This window comes from Loxodonta africana, chromosome X, assembly GCF_030014295.1.
Source record: "Loxodonta africana isolate mLoxAfr1 chromosome X, mLoxAfr1.hap2, whole genome shotgun sequence".
In the NCBI taxonomy this organism is placed as follows: Eukaryota; Metazoa; Chordata; class Mammalia; order Proboscidea; family Elephantidae; genus Loxodonta; species Loxodonta africana.
Genome location: NC_087369.1, coordinates 171,829,564 through 171,854,860, shown reverse-complemented (window position 1 = coordinate 171,854,860; position 25,297 = coordinate 171,829,564). Strand labels below are relative to the sequence as shown.

General features: G+C 43.9%; 1 protein-coding gene across 4 annotated transcripts in view; it reads right to left on the bottom strand.

Moving 5' to 3' along the window:
- LOC100664033 (transmembrane protein 185A) overlaps window positions 1-18,371 on the bottom strand; it is a 58,709-nt gene extending 40,338 nt beyond the window's left edge. Inside the window, exons 1-2 of one of the 4 annotated variants that reach the window (XM_064277688.1) lie at window positions 18,215-18,337; window positions 3,912-3,988 (exon numbers count right to left, since the gene is read on the bottom strand). Coding sequence is in view for 3 of the 4 variants with exons in the window: in XM_064277689.1 (XP_064133759.1) it covers window positions 18,215-18,252 (38 nt within the window). In the remaining variant the exon portion in view is untranslated. Of the gene's footprint in view, window positions 1-3,911; window positions 3,989-18,214 lie in introns of all 4 variants that reach the window. The other 3 variants (XM_064277689.1, XM_010600763.3, XM_064277687.1) reach the window with 3 other exon arrangements.
- Between the last annotated feature and the right edge of the window lie 6,926 nt (window positions 18,372-25,297).

Here is a 25,297-nt window from a genome sequence, read left to right as displayed (position 1 = left end):
GGCACTCAAAAGATGACTAGGGAAGAGCTGCCTCCTCAAAGTAGAGTCGACCTTAATGACGTGGATGGTGTGAAGCTTTTGGGACCTTCATTCGCTGATGTGGCACGACTCAAAATGAGAAGAAACAGCTGCAAACATCCATTAATAATCGGAACTTGGAATGTACAAAGTATGGATCTAGGAAAATTGGAAATTGTCAAAAATGAAATGGAATGCATAAACATTGATATCCTAGGCATTAGTGAGCTGAAACGGACTGGTATTGGCCATTTTGAATTGGACAATCTTATAGTCTACTATGCTGGGAATGACAACTTGAAGAGGGATGGTGTTGCATTCATCATCAAAAAGAACATTTCAAGATCTATCCTGAAGTACAACGCTGTCAGTGATAGGATAATATCCACACGCCTACAAGGAAAATCAGTTAATAGGACTATTATTCAAATTTATGCACCAACCACTAAGGCTAAAGATGAAGAAATAGAAGATTTTTATCAGCTGCTGCAGTCTGAAATGGATTGAACATGCAGTTAGGATGCACTGATAATTACTGGTGATTGGAATGCAAAAGCTGGAAACAAGAAAATTCTGAGAGCAGAAGGAGAATATTGCAAAATCTAGAGAATCAGAACCAATTCATCAAGCAAAGCCCACAGCTACAAATATCATTACCAGAAACAAGGGATTTGAAAGCAGATAAAAATACTTAAAATAAGTGGAGAATATTAACAAACAGAAGGATAATGATAAACATAGGATTCACAGATGAATTAGATAATACACAGAGGTGGAAGCTTTTCTAAAGAAGTATAAGACTATAAACAAAAAAAAAAAAAGATGAGGTTGGGGAGGGAGAGTAAACCCCGTAAATTAATTACCACCCTAGTAAGAGAGTTTTCTTATTTAATAAAAGAACAGTAAGAATAGTGAAAACAGACATACCAAAATGCTTAAAATGTTGGAAAAGTGGTTGTTTCACAATTACCTTTTGCCATAATTTAAAGAGAAATTAAGAGTTTTATGTTTATTATTTGAAAAATGAAAAGGAAACAGATGAACTTAAAGGAGTACACACAGTACAAAATACAATTTATAATTCAAATACTGGAATTAGAAAAATACAATTGGATCGAAAGGTCTTATTAGTTTCCTATTGTACATAAAATTCCCACAAACTTCCAAAACCAGACCCGTTGCCTTCAAGTCGATTCTGACTCATGGCGACCCTATAGGACAGAGTAGGACTGCTCCATAGGGTTTCCAAGGAACAGCTGGGGGACTGGAACTACCACGCTTCTGGTTAGCACCCGAGCTCTTAACCACAAACTCAGTGGCTTAAAAAAAACCCAAAATTTATTATCTTACAGTTTTGGAGGTCAGAAGTTCAGTAAGAGTTTCACTGGACTAAAATCAAGGGGTCAGCAGGGCTGGCTCCTTCCGGAGGCTCGAGGGGAGAATCTGTTTCCTTGCCTTTTCCAGTTTGAGTCGACCTACATTTCTTATCTCATTACCTCCTTCTTCTATCTTCAAGCCAACAATGGAAAGTTGAGTCCTCCTCATATCAAATCACTCTGCCTCCTTCTCCCACATGTAAGGATCCTGGAGACTACAACTAGGTTACCCAGAGAATCCAGGATAATCTCCCTATTTTAAGGTCAACTGAATAACAACCTTAATTCCATCTGCTTCCTTAATTTCCTTTGCCACGTAACATGTTCACAAGTTCCAAGGATCAGGATGTAGACTTTTTTTGGTCGGGGGGGGTGGGGGCGGCACTAGTCTCTCTACGCAACCCTATAAAAAGGTCACTGGATTGTAAAATAAAATCTAAATCTGTTGCATTCCAGAGTCACACTTGAAACCAATGTCAAAAGTCAAACCAGCTATAAGAAAGGAGATAACAAAGGTTTACCAGGCCTGGGTAAGGACAAGGGAAGCAGTTTATTACCATAGTAAATATGACAGACTAAGTAGACAAAGTTCCTAAGAAAACTATGGAAATAAGCACTAGAGTAGACAAAAATAGCATGGTTAGACTGAATTAAATATCAGTACACAAAAATACACTTTCTTTACATGCATATGGATCTCTTCAGGGGAAAAAAAGGATCGGGGGCACTAATATATAATAAGCACAAATGGAATTTAAAATTTTTAAAAATTGTTTGAATGCCTGTAATGTGTGGGATATAACAAGATGAGAAAAAAACCGTCTCTACCCACAAGATACTCAAAGACTACTAGGAGTGGTAAAAGGGGATGATTTATCAACAAGTAAGAATGATTTATTGCCCACCACTTGTCTGCAAGTTTGTCATACTGCTATGATGCTGGAAGCTATGCCACAGGTATTTCAAATATCAGCACGGACACCCATGGTGGACAGGTTTCAGCAGAGCTTCCAGGCTAAGACAGACTAGAAAGAAAGGCCTGGAGATCTACTTCTGAAAATTGGCCAATGAAAACCTTATAGATCACAACAGAACATCGTCCAACTCGATTACTCTGGACACGTCTTGAGAAGGGATCAGTCACTAGAGGAAGACATCATGTTGGTGAAGTAGAGAGCCAATGAGGGTGTGAACGACCCTCAGAGAGATGGATTGGCGTAACAGCCACAGCAATGGACTCAAACACGCTGGCAAATGTGAGGATGATGCAGGACCAGGCAATGTTTTGTTCTGTTGTAAGCTAACAACAACAACAATTATGTATTACGGAAAACTGGAGGACTTGGCAGACTAACTTCCCCGGGAAAGCTGGGAAGGTAGGTGGGATTTGAGCAGCAGGTTGAGAAGAGGGAACGCCAGACAAAGGGGATAACATTTTTAAAAGTACAAGACAGTCTGTCATATCCCAGGAGACTGGAACACACAGAATACATCCCGTAAATCTTGGGGTGAGGAGTGGGAGGTTGGGAAGAAAGGGCATTGGAGGCAGTAGGGAGCCACTGAAGATTTTCTTAGCCACAGAGAGTGACATAAGGTACGTAAGAGTGTATAAAGTGATTCTTATGGGTAGAAACTGGAGACAGAAAAGTCTATACAATTCACAATAAACTGACAAAATAGACTGAAAATTGCCTAACCACATGGATCACAGTGAAAAGAACAGAACCCTGGTCTTTTTTTTGAGAATAGGAGCAATTTTAAGAGGTTCCGGAATGGGTGTTTAGTCAGTTTCTTCATTATCTTCATGATGGATATCATATGAAATGTTTCTGTATTCTCTTAAAAATGGGAACATTTCTTCAAGAAAAAGAACAAAGTAGGAGGCCTCACACTACTTGATCTCAGAACCTACTATGCAGCAATAGCAGTCAAAACAGCCTGGTAATGGTACAGTGACAGACACATAGACCAATAGAACAGAATCAAGAACCCAGAGACCTAAATCATCCGCCTACAGTCTGCTGATCTTTAAAAAGATTAAAGTTGATTAAATGGGTGAAAAACACATTAAAAACCCATTGCTGTTGAGTGGATTCCGACTCATAGCGACCCTACAGGACAGGGTAGAACTGCCCCACGGGGTTTCCAAGGAGCAGCTAGTGGATTCAAACTGCCAATCCTCTGTTTAGCAGCCAAGCTCTTAACCACTGTGCCACCAGGACTCCAAATGGGGAAAAGACAGTTGTTTTTTCTTTAAACAAATGGTGCTGACAAAACCGGTTAATAATGGGTAGAGACTGGGGGCAGAAAAGTCTACACAATTCACAATACACCAACGAAATGGACTGAAAATTGTCTAACCACAGGGATCTTCGTCAATACTCATTTGTTAAGCAGTGTAGTAGACTTAAAGAGATTATTTGCGTGACTTTATTTGAGCCTCAGGCCCCTCATCGGCAAATTGCAGTTAGTATTACCGCTACCAGATTGTGCCGAGGTAAGGATTAAAAAACCTACCAGAAAGCAGTTCTTGCAGGGCATGGCACCAAACAGGTGATTCTTGGTAACTGTTAGCTTCCTTCTTGAAATAATAACTAAAACAAGGAGGAAACAGAACACTATTACAGAATCATTAAAATACTTCTAACACGTAACTAAAACATCAAAATGTATCTGCTGCAGAAGTTTAAATAAAAGAAAAAGAAAGGGGGAAAAGAAAAAAGAGGCAAAAGGAACACTAGTGAGTGTGCTGAGTTTCTGCAGAAGAAATTTAAAAAAGAAACAGAGTAAGAAGCCAAAATATGTAGTACTAAAACTAAAAGCAGAAATATAGATATAAAAATGGAGCTTATAAATGACACCAGTAACCGGTTCTTTGAAAAAATGAACTACAAACTTGATCAATAAACAAGTTAATGCAATTAGCAAGTTTTAAAGATGTAATTTATGCTTTTTTTTTTAACTGGGGGAAGAAAGAATAAGATCTCAACTATGCCAATACAGTTTGAAGCCAAGTCCAAAAAGATGACTGCATATAAAATACCAACCATGATTGGCAAGAAGATAAGAGGCAGCAAGAACACAGTGACACAGAATTAATTAAAAACAGACAAAAAATACAAAAACTCATGGTCAAAGCCCTAGGAACCTAAACTACTTTCAGTTACTTCTCTAAGAAGCATTCAGATCAAAGCCCAAGTGTAAAAACAAAAAGAACTGGTCAACATTCAACCATTTCAGGAGGCAGCACATGATCAGGAACTGATGATACTGAAGGAAGAAGAAGCCCAAGCTGCAATGAAGGCACTGATGAAAACAAGGCTCCATGAATTGATGGAATACCAGTTGAGATGCTGTAGAGAACAGATGCAGCACTAGAGGTGCTCACTCACCTATGTCAAGAAATTTGGAAGACAGCTGCCTGGCCAACTGACTGGAAGAGGCCCATACTTGTGCCCATTCCAAAGAAAGGTGACCTAACAGACTGTGGAAATTATTAATATCACACGCAAGTAAAATTATGCTGAAAATCATTCAAAAGCAGCTGCAGCAGTACATCAACAGGGAACTACCAGAAATTCAGGCCAGATTCAGAAGAGGACGTGGAACCAGGGATATCATTGCTGATGTCAGATAAATTCTAGCTGAAAGCAAAGAATACGAGAAAGATGTTTACCTATGTTTTAATGACTACGCAAAGGCATTCGACTGAGTGACTTATAACAAATTATGGATAACACTGCAAAGAATGGGAATGTCAGAACACTTAATTGTGCTCATGCAGAACCTGTACATAAGCCAAGAGGCCGTTGTTAAAAAAAGAACAAGGAGATACTGCATAGTCTGAAATCAGGAAAGGTGTGTGTCAGGGTTGTATCCTTTCGCCATACTTATTCAATCTGTATGCTTAGCAAATGATCTGAGAAGCTGGACTATGTGAAGAAAAACGAGGAATTAGGTCTGAAGGAAGACTCAAAAACAACCTGCAATATGGAGATGACACAACCTTGTGTCCTCAAAGTGAAGAGGACTTGAAGCAGTTACTGATGAAGATCAAAGACTACAGCCTTCAGTATGGATTACATCTTAACATAAAACAAAAATCCTCACAACTGGACCAATAAGCAATATTATAATAAGCGGAGAAAAGATTGAAGTTGTCTAGGATTTCATTTTACCTGGATCCTCAATCAACACCCATGAAAGCAGCAGTCAAGAAATCAAAAGGTGCATTGGGCAAATCTGCTGCAAAAGACCTCTTTAAAGGGTTGAAAAGCAAAGATGTCACCTTGAGGACTAAGGTGGCTGGCCCAAGCCCTGGTATTTTCAATCGCCTCGTTTTTTTTTTTTTCATATGCATGCGAAAGCTGGACAATGAATAAGGAAGACTGAAGAACTGAAGCCTTCCGAATTACGTATTGGCGAATAATATTGAATATACCATGGACTGCCAGAAGAACAAACAAATCTGTCTTGGAAAAAGTACAGTTGGAATGTTCCTCAGAAGGGAAGATGGTGAGACTTCGTCTGAAGTACGTTGGACATGTTATCAGAAGGAACCAGTCCCTGGAGAAGGACATCGTGCTTGGTAAAGTAGAGGGTCAGAGAAAAAGAGGAATACCCTCAAGGAGATGGACTGACACAGTGGCTGCAACAATGGGCTCAAACATAACAATGATTGTGAGGATGGTGCAGGAGTGGGCAGTGTTTCATTCCGTTGTGCTTAGGATCGCTATGAGTTGGAACCGACTCGACGGCACCTCTCAGCAATAACCACAAACCAGCTAATGGAGGATCCACTGGATATTCTGGCATTAACGACTACTTCCTAAATGTCAGTTTAGCAATTATGCCCTTAAAAGGAATATAGTTCACTTTCTTCTGATTCTGTAATTTTAACATATTATCACTATGAAGTGTCACACAGACCAAACTACAAAGCTAGTGTTTTCTCTGAAATTTACATGGAGCTTTCCACTCAAGCTGGAATACCCTCTCTTCATGTGAAGAGAGAAGAAGACAAAGCCACACAGCGAACAGATGATTCTGTGAGTGTCAAAGTTCTAGTATCTATTTTCCCCAAATCAAATCACACAACCGGACTCCTTTTAGCCCTGTCAGTGTTCTCTGGTGCAAGCTGCTGGCTTAACTGGCTCCCATTCCCCAGCTCCCCCATCTTCACAGGGGGGCACATCCCTGCGAGTGATTCCCTGTGTACAGCTTGAGAGAATGGCCCCAAGTGCCCAACTGCTAACTGACACTGAGAAACCATTAAAGGGACTGCACCTCTAACACTGAACAGAACCTTCTTAACAAAACTTCAAGTCTTTTAGGGGCAATGTTAACTGGTTTAAGATGAAAAATGTTTAAGAGTATCTAACCGCTAGATATAAGAAAGCACAAAAGTAAAATAAAAACAAATCACTCTTAAAAAGGACAGAGCCCCTGAGTGGCACAAACGGTTACGTGCTTGACTACTAGCAGAAAGGCTGGCTATTGAAGCCCATCCGGTGGCACCTCAGAAGGCAGCCCTCACAATTTGCTTCCAAAAGGTCAAAGGTTGGAAAACCCTACACTGCACACATGAGGTCATCGAGAGCTGGAATCGACTGGACTGCAACTAACAACAGCTTAAAAAGGACTACCAGAAAGGGCACAGGCTGACGAAAACATCCGCATTCAAGTCCTCGCCTGCCACTTGAGGTGTATGATCTTGGGTGAGCTACTCTCCTCTGAGTCTCTTTCCTTATCTGCTTTCTTACATATCAATCAATCAATTAAGAAATGGCTATGTGAAAAAGCACTTTGTAAATTATAAATTTTACCTATTATAGCTGTTGCTAGTATTATAAAACAGGAAAGTTCTGCCACACAATTTCAACAATCTCATTTAGCAATCATTTTTCATGATACTGGGTCATACCTGGCAAAGTACAAATTACCAGTCATAAAGAACATATCTATCACATTCAATTCAAGGCTTAGATCTAAAGTTCTAGTCACCTTGATCCTATGATCCTATGATCAGGCATGACAATCAGAATTCCCAAGGTCAATACTAGAAAACAACTCCTGGAGGCCTAGAAAGCTCCTCTGTTATAACCTGAAACTCCTCCTTCAATCCACTGTCTTTCCCCTACAACAAAGATTTTCCAGTGGTATATGTCTATGTGTACTGAACATCCACTCATTTAGCACATATATTTATCAAGCATCTCAAAATCTTAGCCTTCAAAGAACTCACAGCCAAGAAAAACACGTAATTATCAAGTAATGGAAATGATTTTTTTAATTTTTATTGTGCTTAAAGTGAAAGTTTACAAACCAGGTCACTCTCTCATACAAAAACTTATATACACCTTGCTATATACTCCTTCCCCACATGTCTGTCAGTATATAGCCTCCCCCATGTGTCTGTCAGTTTGTCGTACTGTGGGGGCTTGCATGTTGCTGTGATGCTGGAAGCTATGCCACTGGTATTCAGATACCAGAAGGGTCACCCATGGAGGACAGGTTTCAGCTGAGCTTCTAGACTAAGACAGACTAGGAAGAAGGACCAGGCGGTCTACTTCTGAAAAGCATTAGCCAGTGAAAACCTTATGAATAGTGGCGGAACACTGTCTGATATGGTGCTGGAAGATGAGCCCCCCAGGTTGCAAGGCACTCAAAAGATGACTAGGGAAGAGCTGCCTCCTCAAAGTAGAGTCGACATTAATGACGTGGATGGAGTAAAGCTTTCGGGACCTTCATTTGCTGATGTGGCATGACTCAAAATGAGAAGAAACACCTGCAAACATCCATTAATAATTGGAACCTGGAATGTACGAAGTATGAATCTAGGAAAATTGGAAATAGTCAAAAATGAAATGGAAAACATTAACATCAATACCCTACGCATTAGTGAGCTGAAATGGACTGGTACTGGCCATTTTGAATCAGACAATCGTATAGTCTACTACGCTGGGAATGACAACTCAAAGAGGAATGGTGTTGCATTCATCGTCAAAAAGAATGTTTCAAGATCTATCCTGAAGTACAAGGCTGTCAGTGATAGGATAATATCCATACACCTACAAGAAAGACCAGTTAATACGACTATTATTCAAATGTACGCACCAACCACTAGGGCCAAAGATGAAGAAAAACAAGATTTTTATCAGCTGCTGCAGTCTGAAATTGATCGAACATACAATCAAGTTGCATTGATAATTACCGGCGATTGGAAAGCGAAAGTTGGAAACAAAGAAGGATCAGTAGTTGGAAAATATGGCCTTGGTGACAGATACAATGCCGGAGATCAAATGATAGAATTTTGCAAGACCAACGACTTCTTTATTGCAAATACCTTCTTTCACCAACATAAACAGCGACTATACACATGGACCTCGCCAGATGGAACACACCGAAATCAAATTGACTACATCTGTGGAAAGAGACGATGGAAAAGCTCAATATCATCAGTCAGAACAAGGCCAGGGGCCAACTGTGGAAAGGACCATCAGTTGCTCTACGCACGTTCAAGCTGAAACTGAAGAAAATCAGAGCAAGTTCACAAGAAGCAAAATATGACCTTGAGTATACCCCACCTGAATTTAGAGACCATCTCAAGAATAGATTTGACGCATTGAACACTAGTGACCGCAGACCAGACGAGTTGTGGAATGACATCAAGGACATCATCCATGAAGAAAGCAAGAGGTCACTGAAAAGATAGGAAAGAAAGAGAAGACCAAGATGGATGTCAGAGGAGACTCTGAAACTTCCTCTGGAGCGTCAAGCAGCTAAAGCAAAAGGAAGAACTGATGAAGTAAAAGAACTGAACAGAAGATTTCAAACAGCCTCTCGAGAAGACAAAGTAAAGTATTATAATGACATGTGCAAAGAGCTGGAGATAGAAAACCAAAAGGGAAGAACACACTCGGCGTTTCTCAAGCTGAAAGAACTGAAGAAAAAATTCAAGCCTCGAGTTGCAATAGTGAAGGATTCCATGGGGAAAATATTAAACCACACAGGAAGCATCAAAAGAAGAGGGAAGGAATACACAGAGTCATTCTACCAAAAAGAATTAGTCGCTATTCAACCATTTCAAGAGGTGGTATATGATCAGGAACTGATGGTATTGAAGGAAGAAATCCAAGCTGCTCTGAAGGCATTGGCGAAAAACAAGGCTCCAGGAATTGATGGAATATCAATTGAGATGTTTCAACACACAGATGCAGCGCTGGAGGTGCTCACTCGTTTATGCCAGGAAATATGGAAGACAGCTTCCTGGCCAACTGACTGGAAGAGACACGTATTTATGCCTATTTCCAAGAACGGTGATCCAACCGAATGTGGAAATTATAGGACAATATCATTAATATTACACGCAAGCAAAATTTTGCTGAAGATCTTTCAAAAACAGCTGCAGCAGTATATCGACAGGGAACTGCCAGAAATTCATGGCGGTTTCAGAAGAAGATGTGGAACCAGGGATATCATTGCTGATGTCAGATGGATCCTGGCTGAAAGCAGAGAATACCAGAAGGATGTTTACCTGTGTTTTATTGGCTATGCAAAGGCATTCGACTGTGTGGATCAGAACAAACTATGGATAATACTGCGAAGAATGGGAATTCCAGAACACTTAATCGTGCTCATGAGGAACCTTTACATAGATCAAGACGCAGTTGTTTGGACAGAACGAGGGGATACTGATTGGTTTAAAGTCAGGAAAGGTGTGCATCAGGGTTGTATTCTTTCATCATACTTATTTAATCTGTATGCTGGACCATATGAAGAAGAACAGGGCACCAGGATTGGAGAAAGACTCATTAAGAACCTGTGTTATGCAGATGACACAACCTTGCTTGCTGAAAGTGAAGAGGACTTGAAGCACTTGCTAATGAACATCAAAGACCACAGCCTTCAGTATGGATTACACCTCAACATAAAGAACACAAAAATCCTCACAACTGGACCAATGAGCAACATCATGATAAACGAAGAAAAGTTTGACATTGTCAAGGATTTCATTTTCCTTGGATCCACAATCAACAGCCACGGAAGCAGCAGTCAAGAAATCAAAAGACGCATTGCATTGGGTGAATCTGCTGCAAAGGACCTCTTCAAAGTGTTGAAGAGCAAGACGTCACCCTGAGGACTAAGGTGCGCCTGACCCAAGCCATGGTATTTTCAATTACATCATATGCATGTGAAAGCTGGACAATGAATAAGGAGGACCGAAGAAGAGTTGACGCCTTTGAATTATGGAGTTGGCAAAGAATATTGAATATATCACAGACTGCCAAAGGAACGAACAAATCTGTCTTGGAAGAAGTGCGGCCAGAATGCTCCTTAGAGGCAAGGATGGCGAGACTGCGTCTTACACACTTTGGACATGTTGTCAGGAGGGATCAGACCCTGGAGAAGGACATCATGCTTGGCAGAGTACAGGGTCAGCGGAAAAGAGGAAGACCCTCAACGAGATGGATTGACACAGTGGCTGCAACAATGAGCTCAAGCATAACAACGATTTCAAGGATGCCACAGGACCGGGCAGTGTTTCATTCTGTTGTGCATAGGGTCACTATGAGTCGGAAGTGACTCAATGGCACCTAACAACATATACTCCTAGTTGCTCTCCCTCTACTGAGACAGCACACTCCTTCCCTCCACCCTGTATCCCCCGTGTTCATTCAACCAGCTTCTGTCCCCCTGTGTCTTCTCATCTCCTTTCCAGACAGGAGCTGCCCACACAGTCTCATGTGTCTCTACTTGATCCAAGCAGCTCATTTTCTATCCCATAGTCCAGTCCAATCCCTGTCTGAAGAGTTGGCTTTGGGAATGGCTCCTGTTTTGGGCTAACAGAAGGTCTGGGGACCATGACCTCCGGGGGTCCCTCTAATTTCAGTCAGACCATTAAGTCTGGTCTTTTGACAAGAATTTGAGGTCTGCATCCCATTGCTCTCCTGCTCCCTCAGGGGTTCTCTGTTGTGTTCCCTGTCAGGGCAGTCATCAGTTGTAGCCAGGCACCATCTAGTTCTTCTGGTCTCAGCGTGATGTAGTCCCTGGTTTATGTGGGCCTTTCTGTCTCTTGGGCTCATAATTACCTTGTGTCTTTGATGTTCTTCATTCTCCTTTGCTCCAAGGTCAGTTGTGACCAACTGATGCATCTTAGATGGCCGCTTGCTAGCGTTTAAGACCCAGATGCCAGTCTCCAAAGTGGGACGCAGAATGTTTTAATAGATTTTATTATGCCAACTGACTTAGATGACCCCTGAAACCATGGTCCTCAAACCCCCGCCCCTGCTACGCTGGCCTTCGAAGCATTGAGTTTATTCAGGAAACTTTGCTTTTGGTTTAGTCCAGTTGTGCTGACCTCTCCTGTATTGTGTGTTGTCTTTCCCTTCACCTAAAATAGTTCTTATCTACTATCTAATTAGTGAAAACCCCTCTCCCGCCCTCTCTCCCTCCCCCCTCTCATAACCATCAAAGAATATTTTCATCTCTGTTTAAACTATTTCTCGAGTTGTTACAGTAGTGGTCTCATACAGTATTTGTCCTTTTGCAACTGACTCATTTCACTCAGCATAATGCCTTCCAGATTCCTCCATGTTATGATAATGCTTCACGGATTCATCATTGTTCTTTAGGAAATGATTAAAAAAAACAGAAATTATACATTTAAATGAGGCTTGCCTCCTTTAAACAGTCCCCTTGGGAGGCCATACACTAATTCCAATGACGCTTCCTCGCGCAAACCATCTTTGGAGCATCCTCTTGGAATCGCCTAGTGCGTACGCAGGCTGTTCCTCTGAACACCCTAAATGCTGCCAAGTGTTCACTGAGAAGAGCGTGGATTTTTGGAAATGGACAAAATTCAGTCAGAGCCAAGTTTAGTGAATAAGTTGTGTGATTTAACTAGGTGACACTATTTTGGTTCGAAAATGATAAATGATTATAAAGCAATGAGACTGATTTTCTCATATAATCTGTAAACTGCTCCAAAGGGAATTCCAGATGAGTAACAAGGACCATGAGCAATGGGACAGATATATCCTCTCCTTTTCCCAAGTAACTTCTTTGAACGATAATACTCATTTGGGTGTGTAAGCTCTGATATAAACTTTGTTCTGTTTAATCACCTGAAGCTCATAAATGGAAGGTTCCTTAGTATACAGGACCTACTGTGGCATTTGGGGAAGAGACAGTCACTAAATTAGGGAGGTAGCATGGCATGTTGGAAAGAGCACAGACTTTGGAAGGAGACTGGCCTGGGTTACGATCCTGGCTTGGCCACTTACTCCTTGTGTGACTTTGGGGAAGTCACAATCTCTAACACTCAGGACCTCATCTCTAAAATAAAGACAATATCTAATGTACAGAGTCATTGTAGAAATTACAGATAATGGATACAAAAGAACCTACATTGTGCCTGGCACACAGTAGGCACTCAGTAAGTCACAGCTATTGTTAATAACAACCTCATTTTAATCAAGACAATCTTCTTATAGGCGGTTTGAGATGACAGGAGGACAGATAAAGGCATTCCAGTGATGCGTAGTTAATTGGCAGTACTCACAATACACTCACTACTGATGAATTAGAAACTAGCTTTTTTTTTAAACTACAATAACAGATAAAATTATACTCACAGTAACTGTTTAACACCAAGTATAATATAACCAGTTGCCATGGAGTCGATTCCAACTCGTGGCAACCTCATATGTAGAACTGTGTTCCATAGTGTTTTCATGGCTGTGACCTTTCAGAAGCAGATTGCCAGGCCTTTCTTCCAAGGTGCCTCTGGCGGAGTTCAAACTATCAACCTTTCAGTTATCAACCCAGTGCTTAACCATCTGTACCATTCAGGGAATCCTAACACTAAGAACGATGTTTTAAAATCACATGATACATGTCGTCTGCAGTGCTCCTCCCACACTGACCTTTTCACCATTGTCTAAACATACCAGGCCCTTTCAGGACCCTGTGCCTTTGCACACTTTGTCCCTTTAAGACATTTCTGCCCTCTGGTCTGACAAAGTCCTACAATTACCCTTCAAGACCTAACTCAAAAAGTCCCTTCCACTGTGGAGCCTTCCCTAACTGCTCCAGACATACTGGGGGCCCTGTCTCTGTAATGTCTCCGATTGTGCTGAATTCTCATCTCCCTCGACGTTTCTACTTCTTCCACTAGGTCTGAGCTTTGAGGGAGGGACTAAAAAAAAAAACCCATTGCCTTAGAGTCGATTCCAACTCATACCGACCCTCTAGGATAGAGTAGAATTGCCCCATACGATCTCCAAGGAGCACGTAGTGGAATTGAACTGCTGACGTTTTGGTTAGCAGCCATAGCTCTTAACCACTACGCCACCAGGGTTTCCAGGGAGGGACTCCTAAGAGCTGTGCTAGGTGCTCTAAACAAAAAAAATAAATGGGCTCTAAAAAAATTTTTTTTTTTGTTTTAAGGAGGGACTACATCCCATTAATTAATTAATTTTTTTATTTAGAGCACCTAGCACAACTCTTAGGAGTCCTAGTGGTGGAAGGGTTAAGTGCTCGGCTGCTAACCAAAAGGCTGGTGGTTTGAAGTCTTTTCTCTGAGGGAGAAAAGATCTGGTGATCTGTTCTCATAAAAATTACAGCCTAGAAAACCCAAGGGGGCAGTTCTACCCTGTCATATGGGGTTGCTATGAGTTAGAATTGACTCAACAGCACCTAACAACAACAGCAGCACATTTCTTGGCACACAGAAGAGACTCAGGGAATGTTTGATGAAGAGATACTTTTAAGATAAATACTTTGAAATGACTGATAAAGGTCAGGGAATTGCCTTTAGCTACTACTCTGTCCTATGGGGTCCCTACGAGTCGGAATCGTCTCAACAGCCAACGGGTTTGGTTTGGGTTTGGTATTACCAGCAATCACATTCATTTTCCCTGACTTCAAATGAGGGACAAGATTACTTACATAAACTCCGAAATGGCTTTAGCAAGTGAAGCATCTAGAAGTTTATAAACACTACTGACCACATCAAAACTCCACACCCATAGGAGGGGAGCCCCCCCGAGCAGTGTTTCTCAACCTTTGTTCCACTCGGGCACCTGAGGGATGTGCCCTACTCCCAACAGGAGCTCACTGCACCGACTCAGAAAGCCTGGCAGAGCTGCAGGGCTGAGGGCCTTCTCAGAGCCAGCAGCTCCACCAAAGTAGCAGAAAACCCCAAGGCACTGAGATGTGGGAAGGGGGCCACGTTAATGCCACCTCTCCCCAGACCCCTACCTCCCAGCTTTGCCTCCTAATCAGAGACTGACAACTCTATATTGTTCTAGCAGTTTGTCTAGTCTATGAGTAGGGGCCCCGAGCTGCTAGGAAGCCTGAGGCATGTAGGGAATGACTGGCTGATGGGTCCAGTACGTCTGTTTCAGCAAGTCTTAACCTGTGTAACTAAAAAGCAATTATGAAAAGAAGTTCATGATCAACCAGTTCTGAGCCAGATTCAAATAGGCAGAGGGTCAGCTGGCAGCCATGTGCATCTGAGTGTTGACACTCGTGAATCATTCTCTGTCATCACAGTTTCCAGATTCTTGGCAATGCAGCAGCAGGTCTGGGCTCCCCAAGAGCCATAGGCTGGAAAGGAGATCTGGAACCACTTCCTAGGCCTTAGGACCCACCACACCTTGACAGTGACTATTTCTGCAACACGGACATAACCTGCAAAGTAAAGGCAGCCACATTCTGCCTTAGCATCATGGTCTTTCCCATCTCTCCAATGAAATGGCTGGATTCCGAAGGAGAAAAGAGGATGAGAGGAAAGCTAACCAGGCTGCAGACCACCAGGAAAGCAGTGACTGAAAGTAGGAGCAAGAGTCAGTCATTCATTCAACAAACGTTTATTGAGCAGGTGTGGAGGACACAATCATGAGCAAAGAGTCATGGTCCTGGCCTCGCTGAGTTTAGTACTTTAGTTGAAGAGATTGTTATTAATGAAATAAGAACACAAACAAATACTCTGAAGGGGGAATACAGGGTACTACAAAGATTGTACAAACAAGGAGCGGTGGACCTGGTCAGGGAAGTCAGGAAAGATTCCCTCAGCAAGAAACAAGTGAGTTGAGACCTCAAGGATAACCGTAAGTCAGGAGGAGAGAAGAGAGGAAAACACTCCTGGCAAAGACAACAGTATGTGATAAGATTCTGTGGTAGGAGGCAGAGGTTGAATTGGCTCAGAATTAGACACAACGAGCAAGGCAGCACCAAGGTTTTAGGCCCCAGCACAAGGTATCTTCCTGTCTATACCCTTTGGTTTATCCTCTGTCTGGAAGGCCCTCCTCAGCATGGAATAAGACCAAAGAACAATGACAAAAACTAGGTGTGCCCATGAGAGATGACAACCATCAGCTAAAAATATCTGACCACTGTCATCTTCTTGAAATATCTGTAAGGTAACACTGCTCCCTCCCACCGACTAAACACTGAATCAGTAAAATGGCATAGCATAAAAGACCTTTAAAAGTTTCAAGTAAAGATCTATTTTAATCCAGGTAGAATTAAGGTGTTAATAAATGTGTTGATTAGTACTATAAAACTGTTCAGATACCTAGTACTTCACTGTGAAGGAGCCCTGGCGGCACAGTGGTTAAGTGCTCGGCTGCTAACTGAAAGGTCAGAGGTTTGAACTCACTAGCCACTCTAGGGGAAAAATGTGGCAGTCTGCTTCTGTAGATTACCGCCTTGGAAACCCTGTTGGGCAGTTCTGCTCTGTCCTATAGGGTCACTATGAGTCAGGATCAACTCAACAGCAATTAGTTTGATTCTGCGGGTATTTCACTGCAATTTACAAATACTACTTTCTTCTGGGAAAAAAGCTGAAGGAAAAAAATAGTTAAGGGTGTTATCTGTGCAGCACTAATATGCTTTGGCAATTCTGTTAGCCTGTTAGATCACTTATTAAGGTAGTTCCCTGTGGCTTCTAAGTATCTGTCACCTTGCAAAGGAGTCATGGAACTTTATAAAGCACTTTGCAATCAAACATTAATTCAGTCTCACTCTCCTGCTGAGAGATTAGGCTCATTCAACAGATAAAACAGACAGATAAGTTGCTCAAGGACACAAAACAATGCAGTTTTTACTTATCTTTCTCATCACCCTCTAAAAACAATGAAGATACACCAGACTCAACCAACTCCAACTTCAGCACCAAGTCGGCTACCCCTGCAAACCAAGCCTCACCCCTGGGAGCAGCAGAGGACAGCTCTACAGTTAGTTCTGTTAAGTTCTGTTACCTACTCTAAATAAGCTCCTCTTTGCAGGGTGCCTTCAAGGGCAACAACGATATCGACTGTACTGTAATAGGAACACTGGCATCCCAGACTAGAATATGAACTCTGGTAAGTGCTCAAAAGAGGAATAAGTGTACGTTTGTTGTTAGTCACTGTAGGGTTGGCTCTGACTCACTGTGATCTTATGTATAACAGGATGAAATGTTGCCAGTCCTGTGCCATCCTCATGATCACTGGTACCTGGGAAGTCACTATGGCTTATAGCTTAAAACGTTAGACTGCACTTCCCAACACACACATACAACACTTCCTTGCATTTCCAACAAGCAGCCAAGTTAGTGGTCTCCACTGGGCTCCCACAGTGCAGTCCCGCACAGTACTGTCATAATCTATTTGCAACCCCTTCTCCACCCCTGTGAGTTGGAATCTACAGCAACGGGCCCCCCAAGCTGAGACCTCTCAACATCAGAAGCACCTAGCACAGGGCCTTGCATACAAAAGGTGCTCAGTAAATGTTTACCGAGTGCATGGCTTCACACTAGCAAATAAGGGAAACAAAAACTTCCTTCATAGACACCTAGGAGAACAGTGAATTCAATCTCTTTAAAACAAAAAAAAAAAAGAAGGGCCAAAGAAGGGAAGAGAATTACCCAGATACATATGGCCAAGTCTCAAGTGTAGGTCTTCTGGCTCAGTTTAGCTCAACATTTTTCTTATAAAGCACACAAACCAATACAGGAGCATAAAGAAGTACAAGAAGGAGGAGTACAACGTGCTGCCTGTCCAAAGGAACTGCCTATCTGTGCACGACAGCGGCGGTAGGTATCGGGGACAGTGAAATGAGCAGGAGCCGGTCTCTGCTTCAGGGAGCCTGGGGGAAGGACAGACAGCAAGTTACAGGACGCGTGGCACATGCAAAGACAAATGCTGGATTCCTTAGCCAGTGTTCTTTCCTCGCTGTCCACTGGGGATTCCCAACCTGAGAAATAAGGACAGAAAGATCTGCTTCATGCAAATAAACTCCGAATGAAGACGGATGCGAAAATGCGTATGGAAAATTAGCAGGCTCACACGCAAAGGCATTATGTAAGGTCTTATCATATCCTGACACCAACTCCAAGGGTTTAACAATGTTTCAGCCATCAATTCAACAAAGAAGCAGAGAAGTCAGGGATGGGCATCAATTCAAGGAAACCCTCCAGGGCTGCGGGGGACGGGAGGAAACAGCTGGGGTGCGAGGAAGGGGTGCTGGGTCAAGTGAGCTGGGCCTGGCGTGAGAGCGGAGGGCAGGGAGGGGAGAAGTGGAACCGAGAGGTGGAAGTTGTGAAGCCGACGAGGGAGGGAGAGCTTAGCGGGGTAGGCGCCCTTCGGGCAGGGCAGGGCAGAGCTTGGGCCAGGCGCCGGGAAGTTCCGCTCGGCGGGGCGGAGGAGGGAGGCAGACTTGCTTCCAGGACAGCCGCTGCACCCACAGGAGGCCCGGGCCCGGGGCGGTCCGCCGCGGCTGCAGCATCTCGCCCACCGCGCCTCCCCGAGCCCGACCGGGCAGCGCCGCCTCACCTCGGATTGAAGTCCTGGAAGAGGCCCCTCAGGTTCATGGCGGAGAACTTCACCGCGGCGCCGGCGCCTCCTCCCCGCCCCGCCGCGCAGCCTGCGCCTTACAGCGGGTTCATGGTGCCAGCACAACCGCGTCCCCACCGCCGCCGCCCCAGAAACCTGAGCCGCCGCCTGGCCGCGCCCCGCCGGCCAGGCTTCCGTAGGGCGGCGCGCATGCGCCAAGCCCCGCCCGCCGCGGTTCCGCCCACCCGCCTGGGAAGCGGCGTGTGCTCACGCCCTCAGGGACTGAGCCTCCGTCCCGAAGACAGGTCTTCCCAGACACCATCAGCGCAGAAACGGCTGCTGCTGAACGTTTCCGCCAATGAAGGTTGCGCCTTGGCTTACAGAAGTGGCACTAGGGTGAGAGCTTGCATTTGGCGATCTCCTCCCAGGCTTCAGTGACTTCAAAGTCTGTGTCTCCACTCCTCTCCAAGCCCCAGGCCACCATGGCTACATACGCTGGACGTCCCCAACTCAGGTTCCCCGGAACCAAAGTCATCCCCCCCCCAGCCCACCTTGCCCTCTTGGGTGTCCTCTCCGGGTTGATAGCAGCCCTGTTCCCTTGGGATTCCCAGACTGGAACTCGGGGAGTCTGCCTCACTTGGCAAACCAAGTTCAGATCCTCCTTGAGCCTGCCTGGACTGTGTGGCCACCACACACTTGGCTTCTTTCCCCACCTCAGGCCATCCTACTTAAAACTTCATCTTCCTTTGAGCCTCAGTTTTTCTGCTCTGCAAAACGGAGAGTTTAAAATCTACTTCCCAAACTTGTTGGGAAGATTCAATGAAATCGAATGCATGACACACTGCCCACCACTGGCTAGGTGGCCAAGGAATGTTTGCTACCGCCTAGGACTCTTTATTTAGTTTTGGAATCTTAAGACAGACTGGAAAGAAGGACTTGGCGATCTACTTCTGAAAATCTTGGCCAATGAAAACCTTATGGATAGTAGCAGAGCATTGTCTGATATAGTGCTGGAAGATGAGACCCTCAGGTCAGAAGACACTCAAAATACGACTGGGAAAGAGCTGTCTCCTGAAAGTACAGTCCACCTTAATGATGTCGATGGAGTCAAGCTTTCGGGAACCTCATTTGCTGATGTGGCATGACTCAAAGTGAGAAGAAACAGCTGCAAACATTCTTTAATAATCGGAACATGGAATGTACGAAGTATGAATCTAGGAAAATTGGAAATAGTCAAAAATGAAATGGAAAACATTAACATCAATATCCTAGGCATTAGTGAGCTGAAATGGACTGGTATTGGCCATTTTGAATTGGACAATCATATGGTCTACTATGCCAGGTGTAATGATTAAGATTTGTGTCAACTTGGCTGGGCCATGATTCTCAGTGTTTATATGTGATCACTCACATGATGGGATCTGCTGTGAGTAGCCAATCAGTTGAAAGGGAGTTTCCTTGGAGTTGTGGTCTGCTCCAAATATAAGCAGAAATTCTGGCTTTTTGCTTGCTCTGGATCCTACAGCTGCCTCCTATTCGTCTGACTTCCAGTTCTTGGGACTTAAGCTATCAGCTTATTGACCAACCTTGGGGTTCATGGATATTCACAGCCTGTGAGCAAGAACCCTGCTTTCCAACCTGCTGATCTTGGGTTCGCCAGCCCCTGCAGCTACATGAATCGGGAGAAGACTCTATCCTAATCCACAGACTTGGGATGTTCCAGCCTCTACAACCCTGTGAGCCGTTTCTTTGAGATGAATCTGTATATATTTATACACTTTACTGGTTTTGTTTCTCTAGAGAACCCAGCCTAAGACACCAGGAATGACAAATTGAAAAGAAATGGTGTTGCATTCATCGTCAAAAAGAACATTTCAAGATCTGTATTGAAATACAATGCTGTCAGTGTTAGGATAATAGCTATATGCCTACAAGGAAGACCAGTTAATACGACTATTATTCACATTTACACACCTACCACTAAGGCCACAGATGAAGAAACTGAAGATTCTTACCAACATCTGCAGTCTGAAATTGATCAAACATGCAATCAAGATGCATTGATTATTAATGGCGATTGGAATGCAAAAGTTAGAAACAAAGAAGAAAGATCAGTAGTTGGAATATATGGCCTTGGTGATAGAAATGACGCCAGAGATCACATGATAGAATTTTGCAAGACCAATGACTTACTCATTGGAAATACCTTTTTTCAACAACATAGATGGCTACTATACATATGGACCTTGCCAGATGGAATACACAGGAATCAAATCAGCTACATCTATGGAAATAGATGATAGAGAAGCTCAATATCATCAGTCAAAACAAGGCCAGGGGCCAGCTGCGGAACAAACTATCAATTGCTCCTAAAACCGAAAACCAAACCTGTTGCCGTCGAGTTGATTCTGACTCATAGTGACCCGATAAGACAGAGTAGAACTGCCCCATAGAGTTTCCAAGGAGTGCCTGGTGGATTCAAACTGCCAACCTCTTAACCACTATGCCACCAGGGTTTCCCCAGTTTCTCATATGCAAGTTCAAATTGAAGCTGAAGAAAATTAGAATAAGTCTACAAGAACCAAGGTATGACCTTGAATATATCCCACCAAGAATAGATTTGACGCATTGAACGCTAATGACCAAAGGCCACATGAGTTGTAGGATGGATGACATCAAGGATATGATACATGAAGAAAGCAAAAGGTCATTAAAAAGACAGAAAAGGAAAAAAAGACCAAAATGGATGTCAGAAGAGACTCTGAAACTTGCTCTTGAATGTAGAGTAGCTAATACAAAAGGAAGAAATGATGAAATCAAAGAGCTGAACAGAGGCATCAAAGAGTGGCTTGACGTGACAGTGAAGTATTATAATGACGTGCAAAGACCTGGAGTTGGAAAACCGAAAGGGAAGAACATGCTTGGCATTTTTCAAGCTGAAACAACTGAAGAAAATATTCAAGCCTCAAGTAGCAATAATGAAAGAGTCTATGGACAAAAAATTCAGTGATGCAGGAAGCATCAAAAGAAGATCGAAGGAATACACAGGGTCACTATACCAAAAAGAATTGGCCAACGTTCAGCCATTTCAGGAGGTAGCATAAGGTTAAGAACCAATGGTATTGAAGGAAAAAGTTCAAACTGCACTGAAAACATTAGCGTAAAACAAGGCTCCAGGAATTGACAGAATACCAATTGATATGTTTCAACAAATAGATGCCACAGTGGAAGTGCTCACTTGCCTGTGCCAAGAAATTTGGAAGACAGGTACCTGGCCAACTAACTGGAAGAGATCCCTATTTGTGGCCATTCCAAAGAAAGGTGAGCCAATAGAATGTGGAAATTATCAAACAATATAATTAATATCCCGTGCAAGTAAAATTATGCTGAAGATAATTTAAACACAGCTGCAGCAGTACATCGACAGGGAACTGCCAGAAATTCAAGCTGGATTCAGAAGAGGACAAGGAAAAAGAGATATCATTGGTGATGTCAAATGGATCCTAGCTGAAAGCAGAGAATACCAGAAAGATGTTTACCTGTGTTTTATTGACTATGCAAAGGCATTCGACTGTGTGGATCATAACGAATTATGGATAACATTTCGAAGAATGGGAATTCCAGAAAATTGTGCACATGCGGAACCTGTACGTGGACTAAGAGCCCTTCATTCTAACAGAACGAGGGATACTGTGTAGTTTAAAATCAGGAAAGGTGTGCATCAGGGTTCTATCCTTTCACCATACTTATTCAATCTGCATGCTGAGCAACTAATCTGAGAAACTGGACTAAATGAAGAAGGATGTGGCATCAGGATTGGAGAAAATCTTTAAGAACCTGCAATATCCAGGTGAAAAAACCTTGCTTGCTGAAAGGGAAGAGGACTTGAAGCACTTGCTATGAACATCAAAGACTACAGCCTTTGGTATGGATTATACTTCAACATAAAACAAAAATCCTCATAACTGGACCAATAAGCAACATTATGATAAATGGAGAAAAGATGCATTTTACTTGGATTCATTTTACTTGGATCCACAATCAACACCCATGGAAGCAGCAGTCAAGAAATCAAAGGATGTATTGCATTGGGCAAATTTGCTGCAAAAGACCTCTTCAAAGTATAAAAAAGCAAAGATGTCATCTTGAGGTCTAACTAAGGTGTGCCTGACCCAAGCCATGGTGTTTTCAATAGCCTCATACTCGTGTGAAAACTGGGCAATGAATAAGGAAGACCAAAGAAGAATCAATGCCTTTGAATTATGGTGTTGGTGAATAATATTGAATGTACCATGGACTGCCAGAAGAACAAACAAATCTGTCTTGAAAGTACAGCCAGAATGCTCCTTGGAAATGAGGATGGCAAGACTTCATCTTAAGTATTTTAGACCTGTTATCAGGAGGGACCAGTCTCTGTAGAAGGACATCATGCTTGGTAAGGCAGAGGGTCAGTGAAAAAGAGGAAGACCCTCAGTGAGATGGATTGACACAGTGGCTGCAACAATGGACTCAAACAAATGATTGTGAGGATGGCACAGGACTGGGCAACGTTTTGTTTTGTTCTACATAGGGTCACTATGAGTTGGAACTGACTCAATGGCACCCAACAACCAAATAAAGCAAGACAGGCCCACAACAGGTGACCTAGTCTGCCATCTTCACTTCCAGCCAATCGAGATTTTCATGAGCACAGCAATACCTTGGATGTTAGTCTAGTGTCATTATGGTACTTTGTCACAATAGCAGAAATTCAGGAAGAGCAATTTAATGTGGTCAGCCTCGGGGCACCTCGAGAGTATCAAAATTGTTATAGTCATGCTTTGCCATGATGTATGACCTTTCTGCTGAGAACTTGAAAGCATTTCACAAGTGGTAATTAGGCTTCCCAACATCCACTGAGGAAAGGATATTATTATATAAGGTGGTTTTAAGGATGAGTAATGTGCAGCAAGTTTGTCAGCTGCTGAATCTCTGGAACCCTGTCCCAGATTCTTTGGGCCAGTTCCTCTGCCCAGTCTCCAGGCAGAGGCCGGTGTCCAGCCCTGAGGACGTTCCCAGCAAACAGTCCAGTACAAAAGAGGAAGCTGAGGCACAGAGAGGCGTGTATGATGTGCCCTGAGCCACACAGCTACTAAGGGTAGAGGAGCAAAGATGCAGCTTGAAGTCTGGCTGACCCAGCAGTCCATGCTCTGGTAGAAAGAGGTGCTTGTGAGTGGCCAGACTGGCCAGCCCCATCTTTGTTACCCACAGCCTTGCCACAAACAGGCATCAAGCATGAGATGGCTGCTTAGTTCAGCCACTTAAATAATAGGCACCATTGCTCTTTCAAGAGCTTTCACAGATAGGACTCAGACAAGCTGCTCAGAGCCCAGAGCCTCACAGGCAGGTGGGACTTTGGGAGGGTTGCAGAGGGTCCAGAGCTGTACCACCGCTTTGTATGCCCACAGATTCCATGTTAGCAGTGCCCCCAGAGATGACCAGGCCGGGGCGGGGGGGACGCCTAGCTCAGGTAACAGGCCACTGACACAAAAACCAGTTGTCAATGTATTCTTTTCCTCTGCCAAGCTAGGCTGCCCAGGGAGGGGCACACGAGCCTCTCTGTAATGAAGTAGGGGAAGAACTGGACTACCCCAAGGGCTCACCTCCTCAGCCTTTGTGAGGTAGATGTACCGGGGCCACCTCAGCTTCGCGCAGACCTAGGCCAGTGCTCTGCTGGTGCTCTCCCAGCTTCCTCCCAGGTGCACTCAGGCCATTTTCACATTGGGGCTTTGCCCGGCTCATCCTAGAGCGAGCTATACCAAATGGTGTGGGTGGAGTTGTGTTCCTCAGAAAGATGCTGAAGTCCTGTCCTCCGGTACCTGTGAATAGGATCTTGAAATGTGGTCTTTGAAGATGTTATCAGTTACGGTTACCGTGAGGTCAAACTGGAGTAGGGTGGGTCCTTTTAAAAGGTGAAGGGACACAGACAGGGGTGATGGCCATGTGAAGATGCACCTGCAAGCACAGGAGCGCCTGGGGCTACCAGAAGCCGAAGGAGACCAGGAAAGATCCCCCCTCAGAGGTAGCATGGCCCTGCAGACACTTTGATTTCAGACTTCTGGTCTCCAACTGTGAAAGAATAATCTTTGGCTGTTTATAAGCCATCATGTTGGTGGAAATTCATTGTGGCAACCCTAGGAAACTAATACAACAAGTTGGCACAGATCTAAAGTGTGAGATGAACCATCCAAGATGATGGATTTTCACGGAAAAAAAGAAAAACTGTGCCAATCACTGTACACGTGCGTTGGCTCACACTGGTTCACAAAGATTAAAATGCGGGCAGAAAGTGCATTGTAAGACATACAGTAATAATTCCAGTCCTGAAAGAAGTTCCAAAAGAAGATTTCAGTCAGGTTGCAAAGAGATTGGTGACACAGCAGGACAAAAAGCATCACACACAAGGAAGACGGGGAGCCCGGGGACTGGAGGGCTGAGGGGGTGGGGGAAGCATTACGTGAGAGAGCGGCAGGGCTGCAGCACAGTTAGTGCTCACAGACCCGCCAGCAAGTCCCGCTCCGGGGGCTCTGCTTCACCCTCCACGGCTCCCCTGTGGTCCAGGGCCCACTGGTGACGGGCCAGGTAGGGCCATAGCCACCACCCGGATTTGGGCCTTGGTGGTCCAGCCCTCCAGAGGCCTCCTTCGTGCCCAGGTGAGGGCCCTGCACCCCACTCACCTGCCCAGCTTGGCCCCTCCCATTCGGCTGCTAGGTAGCTGGTGTTCTGCAGGTTCTCTCCAGTGGGCAGGCAGACCGTCAGGCAATGGCAGGTGGCAGCTCAAGCCCAGGGCCCGAGGGGTATAAGGTCTACAGGAGTCCTTTACACCGACCCTCAGTCTGAGGGCTGGGCGGCCTTGGCCTGTACCGTGTGCTCTCTTGTTGATTTCCCTTGGCTTCCTGCCCTGGTCCTGCCACCAGCCCAGCCCTGTCCCCTTACTCATCCCCAAGTTGGAACCCTGAGACACCTTTCTTGCTTAAGAAGAGCCTTAGGACCCCTGCCAATTGTATCTACCACAGGGGAGAGCTGGCAAGGCCAGTCAGGAGG